We start from the raw sequence: 24949 nt of genomic DNA, 5'->3' as shown, positions 1-24949 counted from the left end.
TCTTCCCAACCCAGGGATCGAACCCAGGTCCCCTGCACTACAGGCAGATTCTTTACCAGCTGAGCCACCAGGGAAGCCCCGACTCCCTCTCAAGGGTCTTGGAAGTAGGGAGCCTCAGAACACAAGTTGAGAAGTGCTGTGCTATAACATCAGCCAATCCAGGAACATCTGAATAACTTCTTTGTACAAAATAAAGGGAAACAAATCAAGTGACTTGCTCAGAAGTCTGAAACCAGCGCGGTGCTGGGATTATCCTCACATCCTCCTCACTCACGACCTACTAGTGGCTCCCAGATGGGCTGTGGTCACTCCCGGTCCAACTCCATGTTGCCCAGGGAATGGCTTCCTCTCTCTCTGTCAGTGACTCCGCTGTGGCTCAGGCGGGCTCCGTCTGCTCCCCACACAGGGCCAGTGTGCTGCACCCGCAGGGCCTTGGCCACCCCCGTCCCCCAGCTGGACGCCGACTCACCTATCTCCTTGACTGAGCGGTCAGAGCCGTCAGGACGGGCTGTGGACGGGCTGTGGACAGTCCCTCTGGTGTCAGCTCCGTAGACGCTGATCCACTGCAGCGCCGTTTTAAAGGGCAGGCTGCGTCCTGTCCCTCACCTACTCGCCAAGGACCGGGTGTACTCCTGGTATCACAGAGTCATAAACTACCCTAAGAGGCAGGGCTCACTGCAGAAGATTTCTTCAAGAAACGTGTAGCATCAAACGACGTACTGAGTGCTCCAGTGGTTAATTGTGTTACTGTCTTTGGCTCACCGGGCCTTGCTGCGCGGGGCTTTTCTCTGGCTGCGGGGAGGGGGCTGCTCTTCGCAGTGGCGCACGGGCTTCCCGCGGTGGTGGCCTCTCTGCTGCGGAGCACGGGCTCTAGGCACCTGGGCTTCAGCAGTGCGGCCCGTGGGCTCCGCGCTGTGGCTCTCGGGCTTAGTTGCCCTGCGGCGTGTGGGACCTTCTGGGACCAGAAGTCAGACCCATGCCCCCTCCCTTGGTGGGCAGATTCTTAACCACTGTACCACCAGGGAAGTCATTGAGAGCTTTATTTTTAATATTTAAAAAAGATGATATCACATATTAACAGTTTCTACCCTGTGACTGTTATCATTTACACATTTACACCAATGTTAATTGCAAACTGTTTATATTCCCTCCTGAAATACGTGTGCAGGCACACATATGCCCGCGCGAACACACACACACACACACACACACCCCTTGAGTATATTTTAAACTATTGTTTTTCTATTCAGAGATTATTTTTATCAAGTAGTTACTTCACTGATATTCTAATACTTAAAAAGTACCTTTGATTTTAAGAAGGTAAATTGGTTTTATTTCTTTTGAATTCTTGCATACATGTTTTCACTGGTAACATTGGAAACTAGTGTGAGATTCTGTAGTTGCAAAATTCAGTATATTGAATTATGGGTAATGATTCATTTTCCCATATCCAGCGCTCACTCATGCATTAAATCACAGAGTTGTCTTCATTTTGTACTGCAGCCAGATGTACATAGTTGCATAAAATTTCTTTCTAGAATTGTCCATGACCATTTAAGTGAAGAGGCATTTGAAGAATACCAAGGAAGTGCATATTTTTCTCGATTTTTACAGTGGAAATGGCTGGAAAGGTATGTTCTCATCATTCAGTGAAAACAAATCGTGACTTCCATTACTGCATTCTGACTGATGTATACCTTTCTGTCAAAATACGATTGGAAATCTTATTATTAATATTGTGCAATTTCTTCTGATCCAGTGGGCTCTTTTTCCTCTTGTTAAAATGACAGTTAGCCCTGCTGGTGCCACCGTGAGTCAGTAGACCATGTCCTGGGTTCACAGAGACAGAATCTGCGTGGTGCTCGGCTCTTTGCCATCTCAGCCTCTACCCAGACGCCTACTAGCTATGTGTCCTCAGTGGTGTGGCCTGAGTGGGCTTTGGGTGACCTACCCCCTGGAGAAGGAAATAGCAGCCCACTCTAATGTTCTTGGAAATCCCGTGGACAAGAGGAGCCTGGTGGGCTACAGTCCATGGGGTCACAGAGAGGGAGACACGGCTTGGAGAATATACCACCACCACCCTGGACGCTAGAGTCACCGGAGGCGTGAGTGTGGAACACTCAGCACAGGGCTCGGTGCACAACAGAAGTGCCCAGGAAGTGTTCAGTCGCACAGCTCAGTCGTGTCTGACTCTTTGCGACCCCATGGACGGAGCACGCTGGGCCTCCCTGTCCATCACCAACTCCCGGAGTCCACTCAGACTCACATCCATTGAGTCGGTGATGCCATCTGGCCGTCTCATCCTCTGTGTTAGCTGCCACCAGTGTTGTTACAATGATTGTTGATTTATTAAATTTCAGTTCTAGCTCATACAGGTTTCTCTTGCAACGGTGTCAACACCGCCTTTGAGGTTCTCTCTTCAAAGAGCAGCTCCCTGTCAAGGCCATTTCCCTCGCCAGCCTTCTGAGAGGCCCCAAGAGCTGTGCCAAAGAGGACACAGAGAGATCTCATGGTGTGGGCTTAGTTCAGGCAGTAAGGACAGCAGGGTCATTTTGCGTCTGTCTTCAGTGTTTCCACAGTTTTGAAAGTTAATGTGCTTGTCTCTTGAAAGCTGTCCCATTGAGGAGCCTCCCTCTGAGCACAGGCAGCTGGTCCTGGGCACCCTCCCCCGGGTCCCCTTCTCAGGCCAGGCCAGTGGCTAGGTAGATTTTTCTCTTTCCAAATAGCAATGTGATGTGAGACCTGAGGCTTTCTTTTTCCCTTGTGATTAATTAGGCAACCGGTGACAAAGAGCACATTTAGGCACTACAGAGTCCTGGGGAAAGGCGGGTTTGGAGAGGTAAGTCGTACCTGACAACTGTGAGCAGTACTTCTAGAAAAGCCGAAGAGGGTCACGGAAAGGCGTGATCTTCAGGTAACGTATCAACTCTATAAATCCATTTATTTCTTTGCTGTGTATTTTAGGTATACTTTTAGCAGCCACAAGAATTAAGATTGAACTTTGAGCAAAAGGTACACGCTCTTAAAAAATTCAGAGATGTGGTGGGGAGAATGATTCACTATCTTTGTGATTTTACACTTCAGTTCTTAGTTCTCAAAGAGGTTGTTTTCTCATGTTCTTGTTCAAGTTTTTAGTAAGGTTGTCCTGACTGAAAAGATTATTCTGTTTCCATATGGTGGAATTTCTGTTATTCTTTTTTTTTTTTTTGCCATTCCTTTCTCTCTTTTTTTTTTATTTTTATTATTATGATTTTTTAAATATCTTTAATTCTTACATGTTATTCCATTCTTATAACTGAGGACTAGCCTGGAAGTTCACGTAGTACAGAGTATATTGAAAGTGAAAGTGAAGTCGCTCAGTCGTGTCCGACTCTTTGCGACCCCATGGGCTGTAGCCTACCAGGCTCCTCCATCCATGGGATTTTCCAGGCAAGAGTACTGGAGTGGATTGCCACTTCCTTCTTCAGGGGATCTTCCCAACCCAGGGATCGAACCCGGGTCTCCCGCATTGTAGACAGAGGCTTTACCGTCTGAGCCACCAGGGAAGTCCATAGAGTATATTGCTAAATTTTATTAAGTATTATTGGATATGCTTCTTTAACTCAGCTCTGGACGTGTATGTACCTTACACCTACTTCAAAAGGTGTTAGAAAATATGGAAATTGGGGAAAATCCTTAAGACACCACCCACAAGTTCATGAGAGATGGTCTTTAAATGGGATTGGAGACAGCTGTGGTCGGTGCTCAGAGTCCCGTCACACTCTGTGCAGCAGCTGAGGGAGACGCTAGCGGCCTCGTTGAGTGAGTGGAGTGGTCACTTTGAGTTCAAGCCTTCCTAAGTCCCAGAGTTGGGTCAGAGCCGGGTCAGAGCCGGGCATGCCGTCTGCATGAGATTCACACGGCACGCGCTCCCAAATTCTAGGCAAGAGCCCCGGCCAGCACCAGCCTGGGAGGAGTCACACCGCAGGGGCCTCCTGTCATCACTCACAGTGGCCGCGAGAGGGACTGGCAGGTGTGCCAGCCTTGGGAGAGCCCGCGGGGCGCCCGCTGTGGCCCTGGAGGCTGCCTGGTGCTCTGTGAGCCCTGCCCCAGCGTGCTGGGCCCTCGGTGGGAGATGCGTCTGCGAGGAGTCCGTCGCCTGGCGTGCCTCTGGAGCGCTCAGTCCACGCCACCCGCCCCACGCTGCCTCCGGGGTTGGAGCTCAGGCTTTGTGAGGAGCAGAGGAAGGAAGCTTCCAGCACCGGGCTCTTGTGAAGCCCGCGGTCTGGCCACACAGAGGCCTCAACAATGGATTCAGCAGAAACACGTTGGCAAGTTTCCACTGTTGTGAAAAGACTCGGTGTGCTTATGATCTCGTATGGCACTTTTTAAACGCATTGACTGGTGCTCCCAAACAAACAGCTGGGAGGACAAACGGCTGTGGATTTTCACAGACGTGTTCTGGGCGTGCTGCACTGCGCCAGGCCCGGGCGGGGGCCAGTGGCGGCCCACTTCTCGCGGGAATGCCAGTTAGAACCCTGCGACTTCGGCGGACACCTGGGGCCCTTTCAGTCCAGATGCCGGCAGTGCGCTTTCCTCTGCTAAATGCCGGCACCTCTTCGGGCAGTGTGAAAGGCCAACATTTCGGTCTCATTCGGTCAACAGCAGCGCTTTCACTCAAGCTCTGAGCTATCCAGGCAGCCGTGGTGGGTCCCGAGGCCAGCGCAGTGGATAGGGGCTGGGCGAGCAGCGTTGCCTGCATGGTGGGCGTTGGAGAGAGCACGTCCTTGGGACCCACGCCCCCTGAGGTCAAGCTCCTGCACCTCCGCTCCCAGCTGTGTGATCGGGGAGGGGGGACCTGCTGTGGTCTCCTCCTGGAGAGGCCTCAAGAGCCCTGCTTCACCATCGCTGTGAGCAGCAGCTGAGCGGCTGCAGAGCCTGGCACCCCACCCCTTCTCCCTTCTCGCTCTCTGACTTGGCAACTCCACTTGAAGGAATCTGTCTTCAGTGTGTGATAAGTCTTCATGTGCGAAGACTATGTGCCAAGACTTCGTGGTTGCAAAATGATGAACTGCGTTTTGGAGTAGTCACGTATTTGTAGAACATTTAACAATGAGAAGATGGTCACATAGTAAGATTATAAAATATTATCTGTTCTGTAACATAAGCCCAATTTCCCCTAAAAGCCAGAGGTTGTGGGGGAGCAAGCTGTATATCCTTACATATATATGTACAAAGGGCACTTCAAAGCTTACACAGTACAGTATCAGCGATAGTTATCTTAGAATTTGGGCATTTTATCATTGTCTTTATTAATACTTTCAATATTTTCCACAGTGAGGTTTATATTTTGCCACAAAATTATTTTGGTCAATGGATAAAATCATATCATGTCTTATATTCACTTTTAGAGTAATCCTCTGGGGGACTTCCCTGGTGGTCCACGGCTAAGACTCCATGCTCCCAGTGCAGCAGGCCCAGGTTCGATCCCTGGCCAGGGAACAAGATTTCCCATGCCCCACCTCAAGATCCTGCACAATGCAACAAAGATCCCACGTGCTGTAGCTAAGAGCTGGCAGAGCCAAATAAATAAATATTCAAAGTTACTTTCATCAAAATTTTAAAAATAAAGTAACCCTCTGTGCACTCGTGTGGCGTGTGTGTGTGCAGGTGGGGGGTGTGGGGCCGGCGGCAGGCAGAGGAACCTCGACAGCCTGCGTCGATAGCCTGGAAGCTGGAAGGCTGGCGGTTGCTGTTGAGTTGCGTAGTTGGGGCCGACCCTGCCACTGCAAGGACTGTAGCCCGCCAGGCTCCTCTGTCTGGGGGATTCTCCAGGCAAGAAGACTGGATGGGTTGCCGCTTCCTCCTCCAGGGATCTTCCCTACCCAGGGGCCAAGGTCATGTCCCCTACAGCTCCTGCATTGGTGAGCAGGTTCTCTACCACCGAGCCGCCAGGGAAGCTGGGCGCTGGGAGCTTTATTGTACTGTTCCCTTCACTTACCTTTGTTTGGAAGCTTTCATAATGTGAGGTAACATATAAGTATTACTTTAAGAGCTAATTAGGTAAAGGCATGAAAGTCTGTGGACTCTATGACACACACGTATTCTTGAATTTTAAAATAATCAAGAATGTTTACTGTCAGAAACTTTTGTTCTCGTACAGAAAGTAGAAAGACACGGGGAGATATATTTAAGCAGATGCAGCAGGATCTCACAGAGCGAGTTCCGCTGTCACTGTGCGGTTCATAAGCTCCCTTCTTAAACAAGGACCCGAGGGTCAGAGGGAAGTGCCCACGGGGACCCAGCCGCGGCCGTGGTCTTGGCCCCACAGAGTCCACGCTGCTCTTGACTTAGAGGGAATTGTCATGGAGAACACTTTTCTCTCTGTAGCCTCAGAACTGCCAAGTGGGTATGAACTGTTGTGTTGTTTTTCTTTTTAAAAAAACTAGGTTTGTGCTTGTCAAGTGCGAGCTACAGGAAAAATGTACGCCTGTAAGAAGCTAGAGAAGAAAAGGATAAAGAGGAGGAAAGGGGAGGCCATGGCCCTGAACGAAAAGAGGATCCTAGAGAAAGTGCACAGTAGGTTTGTAGTAAGTATCTCCTCTGTCCTCCCGGGGATGGGGAGCTGGGCAAGTGGTGTTTGTCCAGCGCACCTGCCGCTGGACACAAGCCCACCCTAGCTGAGCATGTGCGGGGTTCACTGCCCCGCCACTGAGAGGAGACGTACAGGAGCAGCGCTGCACTGCCCTGCCCAGCCCTCCCTGGACACAGACAGGCACTGCCCAGTCTGCCGCTGACCCTCTGCCCTCCTGGTGGCATCAGCGGCTGGGCTCACCCTGCAGTTGGCCGAAGCCCCAGCTGGGCGAGAGGCTTGAAGATGCTTCTCTGCCTGGCCCCTCACTCGGGCCTCATCTGTGTCTGCCTCCACCCTCTTTCTGACGGCGCAGGTTCACAACTCACCCTCAGCCAGCAAGCCAAGTTGTGTGAGGCCTGACTCCACCCTCACTGTGGGTCAGGGCTGAGCCCAGGGGTCCTGGGTCCATGCTGTGTGTTAAGTAGCGGGGTTTTCATCTCCACAGCTGCTTCCTCCACCTAATTACATGTTGAAGGAAGAGAGGGAAAGACAACTTACAAAAGGCTTCATGGTGTCATTTGCTTCTCAGTTCTGAGGTCAGTGCTTCGTGCTGGGCACAAAGCTTCCAAGACAGACAGGCCTTCAGAGCTGCCGCCTAGTTTACAGCAGGGCTTCACCATGTGTGTGACATGCCAGCCTTCCGTACGCGCTTTACAAGAGAAGCCTTGATAAAACGGGCTCGTCTTAGAGTCGCTTTAAACATGTTTGTGTAACTGCCTCCAAACACCAGAATCTACAGCCTGGTGCTGCGGAAGGGACGTAGATAATAGTTACGGCTCACTCGACTGGAACACAGTATTTTGGTTTCTGTACTCCTGGCCTCTTGCCAGGATCCCGGAGATACTTTCCTTTCCTTTGATTCTGTTCTTTACTTTCTGCTTACGGCTGACCTGAGGGGGTCCTGACTGGTACTGCTGTCGACTTCATCTCCTCCTCCTCCCCACGGCCCCTTCCCAACCCCCCACGACAACATGACTGTGTGTAGGCAGTCCAAGACCCTCTAGATAACTGGTGAGAATTGGTCCAGGTTATTAGCTATGGCACCAATTAGATACGAAACAGTTCAAAAAACTTCGATTGAAACCATTTACAATAGCATTAAGAAACATCAGAATCAAGACAAAAATCCAATGAAACGTGCAAGACTTCTACACTGGAAGCTGTAAAACACTATAAGAACTACAGATGCCCTGACCAAACAGTGGGGGTGCCCTGTCCACGGGCTGGGAGCCTCAGGCTGTGGTGGCGGTAAGATGAGTGAAACGCAGCGCCAGCCAGAACCCCAGAAGGGCGCGTATGGGGTGCTCACGGGTGTAAACTGACTTGCAGACCGGCAGGGAAGTGGGTAAGAGCTTGGACAGGCACTTAAAACCCGTACATGGGCTCCGTGTGCAGAGGAGCTGAGCAGCTCCGCACCCCCTGCTCCACCGACCTCCACGCCTAGCGCAGATAGTCCGCAAGCGGGTAGTGCCGGCCTCGACAGCTAGAATGTGGCTCTGAGGAGCGCCACCCCAAGTTTGTGGTGAAGGTTGGCGCCTGCTCACTCAGACGTGGCTTCCCCAGTGGTCCAGCAGCAAAGAGCCCACCAGCCACTGCAGGGGGATGTGGGAGGCTCGAGTTTGATCCCTGGGTGGGGAAGATCCCCTGGAGAAGGAAATGGCAACCCACTCCAGCGTTCTTGCCTGGGACATTCCGTGGACAGAGGAGCCGGGTGGCCTGCAGTCCATGGGGTCACAAAGAGTTGGACGCTACTGAGCGTGCAGACACTTAGGAAGTTGTCTGCTTTCAGGGCAGAGCAGCTGTTAGCTCTTCATCGGGTAAAGGCTGTCGATGGTGCCCGGTGCGCTTCTCCCCCAAAGCAGGCAGCATTTCGGTGCTCTCACTGTGGATGTACACAGACTGTTTGACTGTTGCTGGCAAGTAGAGTGCACCGCCAATGAGTGAGCAGGTGTTTGCATTTTCTTTCCTACAATGCTGCTGTCCTCAGGTTAGTTTATGCTACACATACCAAACCAAAAAGTCCCTGTGCTTGGTGCTAACCATTATGAACGGAGGGGACCTGAAGTTTCACATTCACAACCTGGGCGAGCCCGGCTTCGAGGAGCAGAGAGCGATCTTCTACGCGGCCGAGCTGTGCTGTGGCTTGGAGGACCTGCAGCGGGAGCGCATTGTGTACAGGTAGGGGCGCGGGAGCCTCGAGGCCTGTCCGCCCTGAGCGTCCGGCTGCCTCGCGGCCCTCACGGGCCACGGGGGGGGGGGGGGGGGGGGTTGGGGGGAGGGCTGGGGCGGGAGGGCCGGCAGGGTGGGGGCCGTGCCCTCACCATGCTGGGAGTGTGGCCGACCAGGGGCAGACCTCGGGCGTCTTTCTAGCTCTCTCCCGTCTCCGGTAAGTACTTTTCATTTAAGTTGTCTTGCTGTTCACAAGCACGAGAGGAACCCGTTTCCAAGGTCCTTAGATATTTTGACAGTTATTCTGAGGACTGGGGACGATGTTCCAACAAAATAACAAATGTTCTGAAGTAACTGTACTTATTTTAATACTTTTTTCATCTTAGAATTCAGTAGAGAAAATTAAATGCCGTGGATGGAATTAGTTTTGTGTGATGAATAAATCGGGGTTTTAGGGACAGCAGTCCCTCCGCCACCTTTAGAAGCTGGGGTCCTGGGCGCTGACACTGTTCGGGGCCGCCCCAGGCCACTCCCTGCGTTCAGCCCGGTGCATCCACCTGTGGGCCGTGAGCTCTCGTCCCCTAGTGGGTGCGTCTAGCTGGCCTTCTCAGTTCCCGAGGGCTCTGCCCGCTCCTCCCCCACTGGCCCACATCCTCCCCAAATCTGGTCCCCAGATCAGTCCAGCATATTTGTCCAATCCCTCTGTGTTTCCCATGGCCAGTGGCCGAGGTCATGTCCACCTCAGATGTGCTTGCTCTCCCGGAGCTTGTCCGGTGTCGTCTTGCCTGCCCTGCTCGTGCGTCTGCCCTCTCAGAGGCCTTTCTTTCCAGCCCCTCCTGCCATCGTGCAGAACTAGTGCAAAGATGGCCGCTTTCTAGAGGCGCCCTCCCCGGGCTGGTCCTCAGAGTGCTCCGCGTTGCCCGTCCTGGGGCCGGTCCCCCTGGCTGGCTCACTTCCTAGAAGACCTTCCTCTTCCTCCATCCCAATTCTGATGTGATTTTTCTTCTTTGTCTTTTGTGGCCCGGAGCCAAGTTGAGTATCTCCTGAGGATCAGCTCACAGCAGGCCGGGCTGATAGGTGACGGTCCCACCCACCATGAGTTGTGCAGAAGGTGGGGGCACGGGCTGCTACTCTGGGACTTTCAGGGGGGCTGGAGGAGCTCAGATTCCCACGTGGCTGCTGGAGGAAGTGAGCTTGTTACAGTTCAGCCCGGCTGAGCCGCCTTGGCCTGCTTCTGGTGTTGAGATGCATTCCCTGCGCTGGTCAGACGGTTCCGTTCCCCAGCCTTCCACCCTGGGCTCCCGCCTGCCCCACTGGCTGAGCAGGTCTCTCGTGCCCACTGCGTCCACGAGACCTGCCATCAGGAGGCGCCCCCGAGCGTCTGTTGAGCGAATGAGCCATGGCCTTCAGACTCTGACGGCCTGTTCTGCCTCCAAGGCACCCACACACGCTTCCCAGGGAAGGTGCCCGTGTCCTTGCCTTTCCTCAGAGACCACCAGTGACAGCTTTCCTCAGACCAGGTCCTAGAGGGAGCCTCTTCCTCTCTGCACAGAGGTGGTACAAATAAAAACGCTCTCCTATTTTAGCAGCTCCAAAATGAAAAACCAAGAGGCACACAGGATGGGCGTTCATTATTTTAAGATATTTGTTTATTTCCGTATTCTGTCTGTGCCCGGTCTCCGTAGTGGGAGGCAGGACCCTGGTGTGTAGTGTGTGGGAACTAGTTCCCTGACCAGGGATGGATCCCCAGGTCCTCTGCTATGGCAGTTCAGAGCCTTAGCCACTGGATCACAGGAAGTGGTCCAGGGGAAGTGGTTTTTGAGGGAAGGCTCGAGAAAGGACAACACTCTGTAGCCTGAGCTGTGGCGCTCTGCCCTGGCAGATGCCCAGTGTGTGGTGTGGGGCAGGGTGTGAGCAGGCCACTTTGGAGTTGGCCTCAGCTTGTCGCCTGGCATCCAGGTGACCCAGTGACATGGCTGCACTCTAAGAGTGGCACCTACACCCCAAGAGTGTCTAAACACCCTCCGGAGACGCTGTGATAGTCCCAGGAGACGTGTGTAAAATGCTTAAGCACATGTCTTGGCATCCAGTGAGCACGCCAAAGCAGGTAGCTGATGTCATTGCTGCTGTGCTAAGTCACTCAGTCGTGTCCAACTCTTCGAGACCCATGGACTGTAGCCCACCAGGCTCCTCTGTCCATGGGATTGTCCTGGCAAGAATACTGGAGTGGGTTGCCATGCTCTCCTCCAGGGGATCTTCCTGACCCAGGGACTGAATCCGCATCTCCTGCATTGGCAGGCGGGTTCTTTACCACCAGCGCCACTGGGAAGCCCATTGTTGCTGCCACCGACTGGTATTTTGTGCAGTACATACTGCGTGTCTCCTTTTGGAGCAGGTGACTGGTGGTTGGTTGACAGCTGACTGCAAAGCTGGTGGGAGTGGCTTAGGGCAGCTTCCCACACCAGGCAAGGCGGCCGGGAGTCGCTGGGTCTCTGCCTGGGCCCTGGGTTGGCTGCCCTGGAGCGGTGCTGGCCTTGCGTGGAGCAATGGGGCTTTAGGGCACCTGGTGAGACGTTTGAGGTGAGACGGGCGGGCGGCTGTCCTGTGCATGCGGCTGTGCCTGTGAAAGTCCCATGTCAAGGAGGGTTACCTTGTTGTCAACAGCATTTACCAGGACTCTTTAAATACAGAAAAAACAAGACTGCTTGTGGCTGGGCAGGGCAAGCAGAGGGCACCCATTCCTGCCCCCTGCTCCCCAGGGAGACCAGCGACAGTATCGGGACGTCTTCCCAGGAAGGGTTTCCTCGCAGAGCCCCATGCCTGCGTCGTCACTCTGCTCTCTTCTGGGCGTGCAGCTTCCAGCCCAGGGCGTCTCAGTGTCTGCGGCCCCCCGCCCCCTGAGCTGGCACGGGGCTGTGTGGGACTCTCCTGGGACCAGTGCCTCGGAACGGCTGCTCCGTCCTGCTGACCTCAGTCTCCTCTGCAGGTTCTTGGAGACGTGGCTGCAGATGGAGCAGCCGTGCTGAGGGGGATGGGCCACCGTGACAGGACCACACGTGAAGTCAGGGCTAAACAGAAATCCTCTGAAGACTAGCTTTTTTTCTCGCCAAGGGAAGAAAGCGAGTAGCTTGAGGTGTCACATTCAGATGCTTTAGTCTTTGGTGACACACATGTATCTGAAGTTTGGCATTGCCCTCCTTGGCAGTGAACTGTGGTAGGCAGTGCCACGGGCCGCACGCTCCCCCACGAGGTCTGGCCTCCCTGAATGCTGGCCCCTGGAAGCAGGCGCTGCGCACGGGTCCTCCAGGTGAGGATGGCGGGCAGTGCCAGGATCTGGCCCTGAAACAGAGTTCCTCCTGTCCGGGGGATTTCCAGCCGTTGACACTTTTGACTGTCTGTTAATGGTGAGAGAAATGGAGCTGGGCTCGTCAAGGACTGAGTCCTCACCGCTGGGCTGCACGTTTCACGGCTGGATCGCCTCCTGCGAAGCCCACGCAGCCACACGGAGCGGTGAGCTCTGCACCCGTGCTGTGCACGCCGTCTGTAGAGCCCCCCCCCCCCCGCCCCCACTCCTCCTCGTGGCCACTGGAGGTTGTCGCAACACGCGGGCTCCCACGGACCCGCAGACGGAGGCGCGGTTACCTGCCGGACTTGCCGTTTCTCAGAGCGGAGAGGTGTCTTCAGGTCTTTCCGCCAGAACCGATGGAGCCCAGTGCCGCGCCCTGAATAACTGACTTTGTGTTGTTGTTTCCTTCCCTTGCAGGGACTTAAAGCCCGAGAACATCCTCCTCGATGATTACGGTGAGCGAGCCTTTCCGCCAACTGTAGACTTTGTTCAGAGGGACTCGAGTCAGGGTGGACCTACCAGTTAGTGAGGCCGGGGGTAGCAGCAGGAGGCGCCCTCCTAGGAACAGAACGGGCTCTCCCCGTCGTCCCCCTTCATCTAGGCAGGGAGCAGAGGTGCTTCTGATTTTCAGTTGAACTCGCAGTAAGAGCAGCGTCTTCTCTCCTGTTTCTTTCTCTCCTGTCTCACCTTGCTTTGTTCTCAGCAGCGTGAGTCCACGCCCTCCTTGCCTGGTCGTTCTCACAGGTGCGGCGTTGGCTCTTGTTTGATTTGTATTTCCCTGACGACGCTTTTCATGGGCTTACTTGCCATCTGTTTATCTTGTTTGGTAATGTGTCTTTTCAAGTCTTCTGCCCATTTTTAATTGTTTTTTTTTCCTTATTGTTGAGTTTTAAGCGTTCTTTGTATATTTTTATGCCAGTCCTTTATAAAATATAAATGTTTTCAAGTTAGTGAAGTCATCTTCTAATTTTTCCCTTTCGTGGTTTGTGCTTTCAGTTACAGTCGCAGTTGGTCTTGTGGCTGTGACCTCGCTAAAGCCACTGCATTCTGGGAGGTCGTGGCCTTTCCGCACACACCCTCACACCCTCAGCAGGTGACCACTCTCTGTCTGCCTCTCCAGTTCCTGACCCTTTGGTTTCTGTTTGTTGCCTCGGGACACCAGGTGGGACATTCAACCCAGTGTTTCCTAGAAGTTGTAACAGGAATCCTTTCCTTGTTTCTGACCTCAGGGATGGCCTGTCAGTGTATCGCCATGCAGTATGGAATCTGCTGTAGCACTTAGATATTTGTGTGTGTGTCTGTGCTGGGTCTTCATTGCAGCACATGGATCTTGTATTAATAGTTGCATCCCGTGGGGTCTTTAGTCACATCATGTGGGATCCGGTTTCCCAAACCAGGGATGGAACCAATACAGGGGAGTGTGAAGTCTTAGCCACTGGACCACCGGGGAAATCCATGCTGTAGTACTTTTGTAGAAATTAAGATTTAAGAATTTTTTCTTTTTAAAAAATGGCACTTGAATGTTGTCAGTGCGTTTTCTCCCAAAATGACTATATGTTGTTTGTTTTTTACTATGGTTAATCCACCAGTTGGTTTTCCAGCATTAAACGAACCTGCCATTCTTGAAATGAGTCCAGCTTGGGCAGCTCGTCTCGCCTTTGCCTGGGTGGCTGGTTCCGGCTCCTGACAGTCCCGGGAGGAAGCGCTCCTCCAGTGCGGTCTCTCCATCGGGCCCTGCACGAGCGTCGGAACCTGCCCAGGTGACCGTGTCCACACGGCAGCCACTAGGGGTTCAGACGTCTCCCCTCTTGGGTTCCGCTGCCCCCAGCCTTGGGAGATGTCCCGGTGGGAGTGGCTGGGGCGTCTCCGTGCGTTCCCCGCTCCTGGTCGCGTGTCTGGCTTGACCAGGCTTTGCCAGTGCTCCTGCTGCCGCGGCAGAGCACCTCAGCGTGGGGCTCCCGCTCAGACGTTTTGTCCGTCCTGGCTGGTCCTGTGGCTCCCGGCTGTGGCCAGGAGTGGAGTAGCCTTGCTCGTCCTGTCCACGTGCAGGCAGCCAGCGTCGTTTCTGTGGCAGTCGCTGCGGTGCCTGTTCTTTATACGCCGGGGACGGCGTATAAAGTGCTCAAGTGCTTCTTCGTTTCCGTATAGACAGCTCGTTAGGTTTCCTGTTTTCATGTGTAAAGTCGAACTTGATGTTTGTATTGAATTTAGGTTAAAAAAAAAGCTGTCGTCTATTCTTCGACATTTCAAGGTACATTTACCGTTTGTCCATTCTGAACATGGAAGCAGTTTGTTTTGCAAACGTTAAGGGGGATTTGGTTTATGAAATGAAGCTGGTGGTCGAGGTGACGAAGAAAACTGCATTATGCGCGTGTCTTCTGTAGTCGTTGCGTCCCTGGGTCGTGCCCGACTCTTGCCACCCCATGGGCTGCAGCAGCCAGGCCTCCCTGTCCTTCACCAACGCCTGGAACTTGCTGAAACTCATGTCCATCGAGTCAGTGGTGCCGTCCATCCATCTCATCTCTGTCTTCCCCTTCTCCGGCCTTCAGTCTTTCCCAGCAATCAGTCTTTTCCAGTGAGTCAGCTCTTTGCATCAGGTGGCCAAAGTAGTGGAGCTTCAGCTTTAGCATCAGTTCTTCCAATGAATATTCAGGACTGATTTCCTTCGGGATGGGCTGGTTGGATCTCCTTGCAGTCCAAGGGACTCTCAAGAGTCTTCTCCAGCACCACAATTCAAAAGCATCAGTTCTTCAACGCTCAGCCTTCTTTATGGTCCAGCTCTCACATCATACATGACTACTGGAAAAACCACAGCTTTAATTACCTAGACCTTTGTCAGCACAGTGATGTCTCTGCTTTTTAATATGCTGTCTAGGTTTGTCATAGCTTTTCTTCCAAGGAACAAGCGTCATGTAATTTTAGATAGAAATGTTTCCGAGTATGAATTGCTGTAACTTCCATCCCTGTGTTTTAGACTTTTTTCCATTATTTATTGTCAAAGTATCTGCTGGCCCCTGTGATTTGTGTCGTCTGTTTGGCTGCATGCAGGACACATCCGGATTTCAGATCTTGGTTTGGCCTTGGAGATCCCAGAAGGGGCGAAGATCAGCGGAAGAGTTGGAACGCTGGGCTACATGGGTACGTGACCGGCCTCCTGGTTCTCCCTGCGCTCCCGGCCTCAGCACGCAGAGAGCGGACCGTGTGGGGGGCCCTGGGGTCGTCCTGGCCCGCTGTGGGGTAGCGCAGTGGTATCTGAGGTCTGTACCCGCCCCCACCTGCCCTTACCGCCCGGAGCAGAGCCAGGACAGGACAGTGGCCTCCTCGCTGTCCTCACTGGCTCCACACACTCCTCCTGAAGGTGACCAAGTCATTCTGAAGGCTTCGTGAACCGGAGGCCTCCCTTGGGTCAGCTCCGAGCAGGGACCCCTGCCTGGCTCTGCCAGAGCAGGGGACCCCTGATATGAGGGAGCCGAGGGCCTCTGCTGAGTCTTGCACTGACCCTCACATCCACTGTGGCTGCTGGGGCCTTAGCCTGGGGGCCTGACTCTGCCTGATGGAGAGGCAGGGGGCCGTCCCACAGAGCACCGTGTCCCACAGTAGTTAAATCTGCGACGATTCACTCCATACTCTGTGAACAGTGGGAACTGTCTCTAATAACAGCTTTGCTGAACTATAATTCACATGCCATAAAATCCACGAGTGTCCATTTTGGCCATTCCACAGCAGCATGTGGGATCTTAGTTCTCAATCAGGAGTCAAACCGGTACTGCCTGTGGTGGGAGCACAGTCGTGTCCACTGGACGCAGTCCACCGGTCTGAAGTGTCCTCTCAGTGGCTCTCAGTACAGGCAGAGCAGTGCAGCTACCACCCCTGATTTCAGAACCTTCTCATCCCCGCAGAGAAGAAGCCGCGCGCCCGCCAGCAGGTAGCCCAGCTCCTCCCCTTCTCTGCCAGCCTCGCAGCCACTGGTGGACTTTCCGTCCTCATCCAAGTGGAATCACATGCTGTCCGGCCTTTTGTGTCTGCCTTGTTAGCTTCACGTTTCCAGAGTTGATCTGTACAGTAACAAGCATTAACTTTAAATTGTGTTGTTGGCCATTCAGCACAGGGAGATAACTTAAATTTCCTGGGTTTGTTGTGCAGCTCCAGAAGTCATCAACTCTGAGAGCTACACCTTCAGTCCTGACTGGTGGGGGCTCGGCTGTCTGATATACGAGATGATTGAGGGACATTCTCCGTTCAAAAAATACAAAGAGAAGGTTAAGCGCGAGGAGGTGGAGCGGAGAGTGAACAAAGAGACAGAACAGTACTCTGAGAAGTTCTCCGAGGACGCCAGGTCCATCTGCAGCATGGTGGGTTGGGCTCGGGCAGGGTAGGGGAAAGGGAAACGCAGCCGTCCCTCAGTCCTCCTCTCGGGGTCCCTGATCCCGCAGAGCAGAGCAGAGGCCACTGTTTGCTGTCCCTGAAGGTGCTGCTGAAGGGCAGGACAGCTCCGGGTCCTGGCCAACATCACGGGGTGCTGACAGGCAGCAGACGCTCCGGGGCACTCTGCAGGGCCTGACTCGATGGTGGCCCCGTGTCTGCCGCTCTCACCGCAAGAACGTCCCGGCAGTAAGGGAGAGAGAGAAGCTCTCCTTGTCACTTACTTCTCTTAAGCCAACAGGAAGGGTTTCCTGAGCAAACTTTAAACTTGGTTTGCATTCAGGAATGTTTATTGAGAATCCCCCCTGGGCTCCTCCCCAGCAGTGAGCTAAACGGGCAGCACTCTCACCCCTTACATGAGCACGCCTGGTGCTCTCATCTGCTCGGGCGGGTGGACTGTGAGGCCTGGCTCTGCCTGGAGGAGCGGGAGGAGCTGGCTGTGGGTGGAGGGCAGGGGGCAGGGGGCAATGGGCGGGACAAAGGGCAGGGCCAGCCAGAGCTTTTCGGTGATCCAGGTAGGGGTCTGGGCCCTGGGTACTGGCAGGGTGAGTGAGGAGTACTATAAGCATGACTTTTATGTGCACTGGGAAGCTAAGGGATCTGCGGCCTGCGTAATGCAGTGCTCACTTCGCTGCTGTTGCCTGGATCTGGCCCTGCCGTCGCTCAGAGGTCTGCCTGTGTAAACGTATAAGTAAGGAATCCTTTTGAAGGAAACACTTTCTATTAGTTTTAAGAGTATACAATTTTTAGAACTAGGTTTGCTAAATTTTTGCCTCATCTGAGGTCCTTAGTGATCTATTTAATGGATAAATTAAAATTATCCATGTCACTTGGCATGGAAGTGGTGTCTTTGAAGTTCCCAGACAGCTTCTGTTTCTTGAGACAACATCCCCTAATTTTTACAGGGTCAAACTTTTGTTAAGGATTTATTTGGTTGACTTTTAATTTTTTCGATAGCTCAGAGGCAGGACTTTAGTTAGAACTCCTTTTGGAAGCGCCACGCGTTTTACGTCTGTAAAATCTGCAGTGCTGAGGCTCGGGTGATTCTCTGAAACCTGAGTGGCTGTTCCGCTGGAGGTGTTCTTTGCCTCCCTAACTCTTTGGCCATGGCTGTGGAGATCCGGGGGTTTCCCTTGACCCTGGGCGCTTTGGCTGACTCGTTTGTGCTCCTCCACAGTTACTCACCAAGGACCCTGCGCAGCGCCTGGGCTGCAGGGGCGAAGGGGCGGCTGAAGTCAAGGGACACCCCGTGTTCAGGGACATCAACTTCAGGCGGCTGGAGGCCCACATGTTAGACCCACCTTTCCACCCTGACGTAAGTGTGTTGTCAAGGGCAACGGAGTGGCCTGTCCTCCCCGGCCCTCCTGGCTCCTCTGCCACCTGAGTTGCAGCCACCCGCCCCGAGTCGCTGCCTCGCCAGGAACCTGGGCAGCCCTGACCCTCCCCAGCTACCCCCCCAAGGGCCCTTCCCTTGTCACAGCTGGCACCCTTGCTTCTTTAGTCCTGAATGTGCCTCCCCACGCTGGGTCTCACTGGGTCCTGGCTCGGCGCTGCGGGCCCTGGAGCAGCCCTGGTGAGTGTGCTATGGGGCCACGGGGGGTTACATCCCCAGAGCCTGGCGGGGCCCTCGAGCTCAGAGCTGGGAGGAGCGCCCCCACGGTGGCCTTGGGCTACCGAAGGCGAACTAGGAAGTGCGGAGATGCGTTCATTCTGTGGGATGTGATGAACCTGTCGTCATTGTTCAGGCGCTCAGTCGTGTCTTACTCTTTGTGACCCCAAGGACTGCAGCATGCCAGGCTTGCCTGTCTATCACCGACTCCTGGACTTTAACCAAACTCATGTCCATTGAGTCAGTGATGCCATCCAACCATCTCATCCTCTGTCTTCCCCTTCTCCTCCTACCTTCAGTCTTTCCCAGCATCAGGGTCTTTTCCAGTGAGTCGGCTCTTTGCATCACGTGGCTAAAGTATTGGAGCTTCAGCTTCAGCATCAGTCCTTCCAGTGAATATTCAGGGTTGATTTCCTTTAGGACGGACTGGTTGGATCTCCTTGCTGTGCAAGGGACTCTCAAGAGTCTTCTCTAGCACCACAGTTCAAAGGCATCAATTCTTTGGTGCTCAGCCTTCTTTGTGGTCCAACTCTCACATCCATGTATGACTACTGGAAAAACCATAGCTTTGGCTATCCAGACCTTTGTCAGCAAAGTGATGTCTCTCCTTTTTAACATGCTGTCTAGGTTTGTCATGGTTTTTCTTCCAGGGGGAAAACGTCTTTTAAGTTTATGGCTGCAGTCACTGTCTGCAGTGATTTTGGAGCCTGAGAAAATAAAATCTCTCACTGTTTCCATTGTTTCCTCAGCTATTTGCCATGAAATGATGGAACCAGATGCCATGACCTTAGGTTTTTGAATGTTGAGTTTTAGGCCAGCTGTTTCACTCTCCTCTTTCACCTTCATCCAGCGGCTCTTTAGTTCCTCTTCGCTTTCTGCCTTAAAGGTGGTGTCATTTGCATATCTGAGGTTATTGCTGTTTCTCCTGGAATCTTGATTCCAGCTTGTTCTTCATCCAGCCTGGCATTTCGCATGATGTGCTCTGCATAGGAGTTAAATAAGCAGAGTGACAACATACAGTCTTGATGTTCTACTTTCCCTATTTGGAACCAGTCTGTTGTTCCATGTCCAGTTCTAACTGTTGCTTCTTGACCTGCATACAGCTTTCTCAGTAAGCAGGTCAGGTGGTCTGGTATTTCCATCTCTTGAAGAACTTTCCACAGTTGCTGTGATCCACAGCAAATGAAGTAAATGAAGCAGAAGCAGGTGCTTCTCTGGAACTCTCTTGCTTTTTCGATGATCCAACAGATGTTGGCAACTCGATCTCTGGTTCCTCTGCCTTTTCTAAATGTAGCTTGTACAACTGGAATTTCTCTGTTAACATACTGTTGAAGACTGACTTGAAGGATTTTGAGCATTACCTTGCTAGCATGTGAAATGAGTGCAATTGTGTGTGTGTGTGGGTGGTGAACATTCTTTGGCATTGCCTTTCTTTGGGATTGGAATGAAAACTGACCTTTTCCAATCCTGTGGCCACTGCTGAGTTTTCCAAATTTGCTGGCATAATGAGTGCAACACTTTCACAGCATCATTTTTTAGGCTTTAAATAGCTCAGCTGGAATTCCATCACCTCCACTAGCTTTGTGCATAGTGATGCTTCCTAAGGCCCACTTGACTTCACGCTCCAGGGGTCTGGCTCGAGGCGAGTGCTCACACCGTCGTGGTTATCTGGGTCACTGGGACCTTTTTGTACAGTTCTGTCTCTTGCTGCCTCTTCTTAATCTCTTCTGCTTCTGTACATCCGGTTTGTGTCCTTTATTGTGCCCATCTTTGCATGAAACATTCCGTGATGAACCTGAGACGTGCCATTAAAATCGTTCTGGCTCTGCAAGTCAGGACTCACTGTGTTTATATGGAATGTGCTGCGGCCGCAGCCTGGTTCTCTAAGTGAGTCCTCGCAAAATGTGGCTCCTGAGCCTCAGTTCCAGGCCCCAGAGTCTCGGGAGAACTTGCTTGGACTCCCTGAGCCAGGCAGCCAGACGGGCTGCAGGATGAGGAAACTGGTGGGAGCCTTTCCCACCGGGCGCTGGACACTGCCAGCCGCGGCCCGTGGAGGCCGGGAGGGCAGCCATCCTGAGGCAGAGGGAGGGCATGCCAGGTGGTGCGTGGAGCAAGGGGCAGAGGCACCGGGCTTGTCCTGGGGCAGCTCCTGCACGTAACCAGGGGCTGGGGCCGTGAACAGTGGCGTCCGAGACAAGTGTCGGGTGGTTTGGTGTGGGGGCAGGACAGGGTTCTGACCTACGACCTCAGTGCTCCCCTTGGTCCCCTCTACAGGCCCCTGAGGGCCGCCCTGCCCTGGGCTCCCAGCTCCAGCTCCTTGCCTGGTGGGATGGCCCAGTCCTAACCAGGGTCCCGGGGGTCCCGCCCTCGAGTCCCACTCCAGAGGTGGCGGCCGGGCTCCCACACGCCCCTAGCTATGAGCGCGGGCGGGGCTGCAGGCCTGGCTCCTGTCCCAGCTCGGGGCTGGTGCTCCAGCGAGAGCATCCTGTCTGCCCTCCTCCATCCCCGGCCTCTGCTGTGACCCAGTTTCCATGCAGAAAAGAAAGGGGGCCCATCCGGGGCCTCATGGCCGAGCGCGGTGGGTGAGCAGGGGCCTGTGGCTCTGAGAGTTACGAGAGTGCGGAGCGGAGGCGCGCAGCTGTGTGAGCCTCGGGCGTCACAAGCGTGATGGGGGAAACCCTCAGCCACGCCTCTGTTCCTGCCGACAGCCACAGGCGGTTTACTGCAAGGACATCTTGGACATCGAACAGTTCTCCGCGGTGCGGGGCATCCAGCTGGACAGCACAGACAGCGGCTTCTACAGCGAGTTCGTCACGGGCTGTGTGTCCATCCCCTGGCAGAACGAGGTGCTGTCCCCGCGGTGCAGGCCGCAGCTACCTGCTGCCCCTGAGGAGTGAACAGCTTCTGCTGTGAAATAGCTCTTTAGCTGCTTTGCACACGCATCCATTTGTGTGTGTGTGTGCGCATGTGTGCATATTTGGAGGTGAAATTATTTGAGGAGCTGCCCCTGGCCCCTCGGGAAGGGGACAGAGGTGGCTCTGGGGTCTGCTGGGCACCTGCCAACCTGAGTCCTGCTCCCTGAGTTCCCGCAGGTCATGCTTGGGGGGGGTCACATTGGCAGCCATGTGGCCTTCCCCAGGAGGAGGTCAGGAAGCAAGGGTAGTGGGAACCGGGGACGGGAGCAGAGTGGCTGCTGAGTGCTGGGCTGAGGGCTGGGGGGGACGCGGACCCCCGTCACTGCTCTGTCCTGCCCTTCTGTGGGTACAGATGATCGAGTCTGAATGTTTCAAGGACATCAACGAAAGTGAAAACGAGCCAGCTGTGGACGAGCCAGTTGTGGTTTTAGCGCCAGATGAGAAGATGAGTCAGCAAGTTCCCAGGCAGAAGAGAGGCTTCTTCCACAGGCTCTTCTCCAGAGGGGTAAGGGTGCGGTCGCCGTGTTGTTGCTGCTTTAACGTGGCCTGTTACGGGGTGTCTCCTGCTGCGGCAGGGCCTTCCATGCTCAGCATTGTTTCTGCAGCGCCTGTTGTGTGATTGCAGCGCCTGTTGTGTGAGGGGATGCACACGGTGTGCAAGCTGCCCAGGCGGTGTGTGTGAGCGGCGAGAAGAGCCCGCCCGGAGATGTTTGCTCTTGGTATGAACTCTGTCCTGATGGCAAAAGAAGAAATGGCTCCAGCACTCGGAAAGAGACCCCGCTGTCCATGGCAATGCGTCTCACACTAGGCTCGTGAAGCATTCCGAAGAGCCAGCGTAAAAGAACGAAAGCCCTTTCAGTCTCTGCCTGGTGGTGTTCTGATTCTCAGAGCTGTTGTGTCGTTCACCCGCGGACATGGGGAAGCTGATTCGCCTTTGAATGTGGAAGAGTGTTTGGAGAGGCTTTCTGTGGTAGCATTAAACTCAGGAGTGGCTTCCAAGTCTCCTTGGACCGTGGATCATCCTGCCGTATACCCTGTCCGCTCCAGAGGGATTTTGCCTCGGTCATCCACTAAACATCTCATCCATCGTGTCTCAGTATAAACCCAGAGAATGTGGCCAGGTCTCCTCTCAGAACGGGGGGCTGGGTAGCAATTAACCCGCGCTCCTCTGGGTGTCTCAGTGGGAGTCGTCGCTGAGTCCACGCTGTGGGGTCTCACATACCGTGCGGGGGACCCTCCACACAGTCATACAGGAAGAAGCCGTCCACCCCGCCTGCTCAGAGCAGCTCAGTGGGCGGTGGGTGTGGGATGGGGCGAGCCATGTGAGTCGGGGGAGCGGGACGCACCAGCGCCCATCTCTGCCGAATGGAGCGTCCTGCACCACATGAAGCAAGTGGGAGGGGACGGTTAAGGGTTTTGCTTGCCTGGAAGCAGCACTTCCTCCCCATGGAGTTTTCTGTGCACTTAAGTCTTCCCTGGGGGCTCAGTGGTAAAGACTCCTGCAGTGCAGGAGACCAGGTTCCATCCCTGGGTCGGGAAGAACCCCCAGAGAAGGAAATGGCAACCCACTCCGGTATTTTTGCCTTGAGAATCCCATGGACAGAGGGGGATGGTGGGCTGCAGCCCATGGGTCACAGAGTCGAACACGCCTGCACACGCACGCACACACGAGGCAGGCGAGCCCCTCACACGGGAAGGGGCCTGACCGGCCTTCTGCTTGTGTTGCAGGGCTGCTTCAACACTGGCTCCAGCAAGAAGAAGCTGGTGTCCTCCAGACGGTGAGCAAGCGCTGCGTGGCCAGACCACACGGGAGCACGTGCTGGGGCCCTGTCCCACCGGCAACCTGCCATAAACGTGTGGGACTCACCTCACGGGAGCACGTGCTGGGGCCCTGTCCCGCCGGCAACCTGCAATAAACGTGCGGGACTCACCTCACAAGGACTCAGCAGTCTGTCCCGCTTTCTACGTTTATGCCTGAACCGGCGTTTCACTAAGGCTGGATTGAACAAAAGGCCACTTGAGGACGTGGGACACCCAGAAGGCCCTGGCATGTCCCCACAGAGGGGAGGAGAGGCCTGGATGGGCCCTGCTGCTCCTCACCCACCCAAGGGCCGCCCTGCCCCCCGAGCTCCTCTGGGTGTGGGCGGGTGGGCGTCAGCATGGGCAGCAGGTCTTGGCCGTTTGCATCCGTGCCCCTAGCTCCTGCGCGCCCTGCTGAGATCCTGCTGCCCACCACACGTGGGGCGTCTCAGGGCCCTCCTGTCGGCCCCTGGAAAGAGGGTGTTTTCAGGACCCTGAGGTCGGGGCGTGGCTGTCACGCTGGAAACGTGTCTGTGAGTCTCCGGGGCTGGGTCCCTAGAGCCGCTTGTGCTGGACCTGGGCAGGGGGGTGGCCTGGTATGTGCCGCCCTGGCAGGGCCTCCCGGGGCCAGAGCGCCAGGTGACGGGGAGAGCTGACTGGGGGAGGAGGTGGGTCCAGTGACCCTGCCAGTGGCCCTGGGTTTGCGGTCAGTCACCCTCACTGTCCTCTGGCTCCCTGGGAAGCTCTTGCTACCTGCCGTGTGGGATCCAAGGTCCAGACCTCGGAGAGTTGAACCAAACAGCAGGGACTTGGTCTGGAAAATACTCATTAAAAAAGGGGGGAAAGGAAATCCTAACAAAAATTTGAAAAGATGGAGGTATAGCAGAGTATGTGATTACAGGTGCAACAAGCCTACAAATTAACAACAAAATCGGAAAACAGGAGGCCCTGGCTGCCAACCTCCAGGGAGCCCTCCTGGGCTGAGGAGGTGACGCAGTGCAAAGCTGCAGAACCTCGAGAGACGAGAACAGAACTCACGCACCGGATGTATGCGATAAACCTCAAGTCCAGTGCTCCAGGAGGAGATGTGCAGCTTTTAATATCAGCAAAACTAAGTGCCCCCAAATAGATGAATTTGGCCTGTCACTCGAAAGGATTGAAAAATACATTCAGGAAAAGCAGAAAAAAAGAAAGTAATAGCTATAAAAGAGAAAAACTACAGCTTAAATGATAAAATATTTGTTCTAAAAAAATAAAATAAATCAATATCTAACCTAATCAAGAAAAATAAAAGGGGAAAATAGAAATACACAAAGTTACAAGAGGGGTGAGAGAGGTAATAAAAGATACAGAATACCATGTACAGATCTATGAAAGTGAACACAAAACCTGGATGAAACGCACTTAAGGAAAACATGATTCACCAAAACCAACCATAAGTAGAAAAGAAGATCTAGACCAAGTTCAGGGTGAGAAATGAAGCTGCCAAAGTGCCACCCTTCAGAAAATCACCAGATTCAGACGATCTGACAGGGAATGTTAGCAAACCTTTGAGGAGCAGATAAATTTCAGTGGCATTTAAATGTTCCAGAGATTACATAGAAAAAGAAGAAAACTTCCCACTCCTTCTTATAAAGCAAGTATAAATTGACACGCAAATCTTACCAAAGACCTGATATAAAAAGTCTATACCAATGTCTTTTATTAATACAATGTCATTAAAATATTACCAGAATCTTATCCTTAAGGGGCTTCCCTGGTGGTCAGACGGTAAAGAATCCGCCTGAAGTGCAGGAGACCTTAGTTTGATCCTTGGGTTGGGAAGATCCCCTGGAGGAGGGCATGGCAACCCATTCCAGTATTCTTGTCTGGAGAATCCCCATGGACAGAGGAGCCTGGCAGGCTGCATACAGTCCATGGCGTCACAAAGAGTTGGACACGACTGAGCAACTAAGCACATTATCCTTAAAATATTATCGAACAGAATATTTATTAGCCTTAAAATATTATCAAACAGAATCCAGCAGCACATTATACAGTACCGCATCAAAATGCTGGGTTTATTTTAATAAGAT

The 24949-nt window shown here is 53.6% G+C and overlaps 1 protein-coding gene across 26 annotated transcripts in view; it reads left to right on the top strand.

The window, feature by feature from the left end:
- Window positions 1–23012, top strand: part of GRK4 (G protein-coupled receptor kinase 4) — a 53054-nt gene extending 30042 nt beyond the window's left edge. For 5 of the 26 annotated variants that reach the window (XR_011257893.1, XR_011257904.1, XR_011257900.1 and 2 more), the window contains 12 exons: window positions 1539–1631; window positions 2776–2839; window positions 6429–6569; window positions 8601–8791; window positions 12546–12583; window positions 15177–15266; window positions 16272–16480; window positions 17728–17865; window positions 20868–21005; window positions 21427–21579; window positions 21700–22195; window positions 22803–23012. Coding sequence is in view for 11 of the 26 variants with exons in the window: in XM_069594872.1 (XP_069450973.1) it covers window positions 1539–1631; window positions 2776–2839; window positions 6429–6569; window positions 8562–8791; window positions 12546–12583; window positions 15177–15266; window positions 16272–16480; window positions 17728–17865; window positions 20868–21005; window positions 21427–21579; window positions 22803–22856 (1348 nt within the window). In the remaining 15 variants the exon portion in view is untranslated. Of the gene's footprint in view, window positions 1–1538; window positions 1632–2775; window positions 2840–6428; window positions 6570–8561; window positions 8792–12545; window positions 12584–15176; window positions 15267–16271; window positions 16481–17727; window positions 17866–20867; window positions 21006–21426; window positions 21580–21699; window positions 22372–22802 lie in introns of all 26 variants that reach the window. The other 21 variants (XR_011257890.1, XR_011257899.1, XR_011257895.1 and 18 more) reach the window with 8 other exon arrangements.
- The last annotated feature ends 1937 nt before the right edge of the window (window positions 23013–24949 follow it).

This window comes from Ovis canadensis, chromosome 6 (genome assembly GCF_042477335.2).
Source record: "Ovis canadensis isolate MfBH-ARS-UI-01 breed Bighorn chromosome 6, ARS-UI_OviCan_v2, whole genome shotgun sequence".
Lineage (NCBI taxonomy): Eukaryota > Metazoa > Chordata > Mammalia > Artiodactyla > Bovidae > Ovis > Ovis canadensis.
This window is presented reverse-complemented; position numbering and strand designations above follow the sequence as displayed.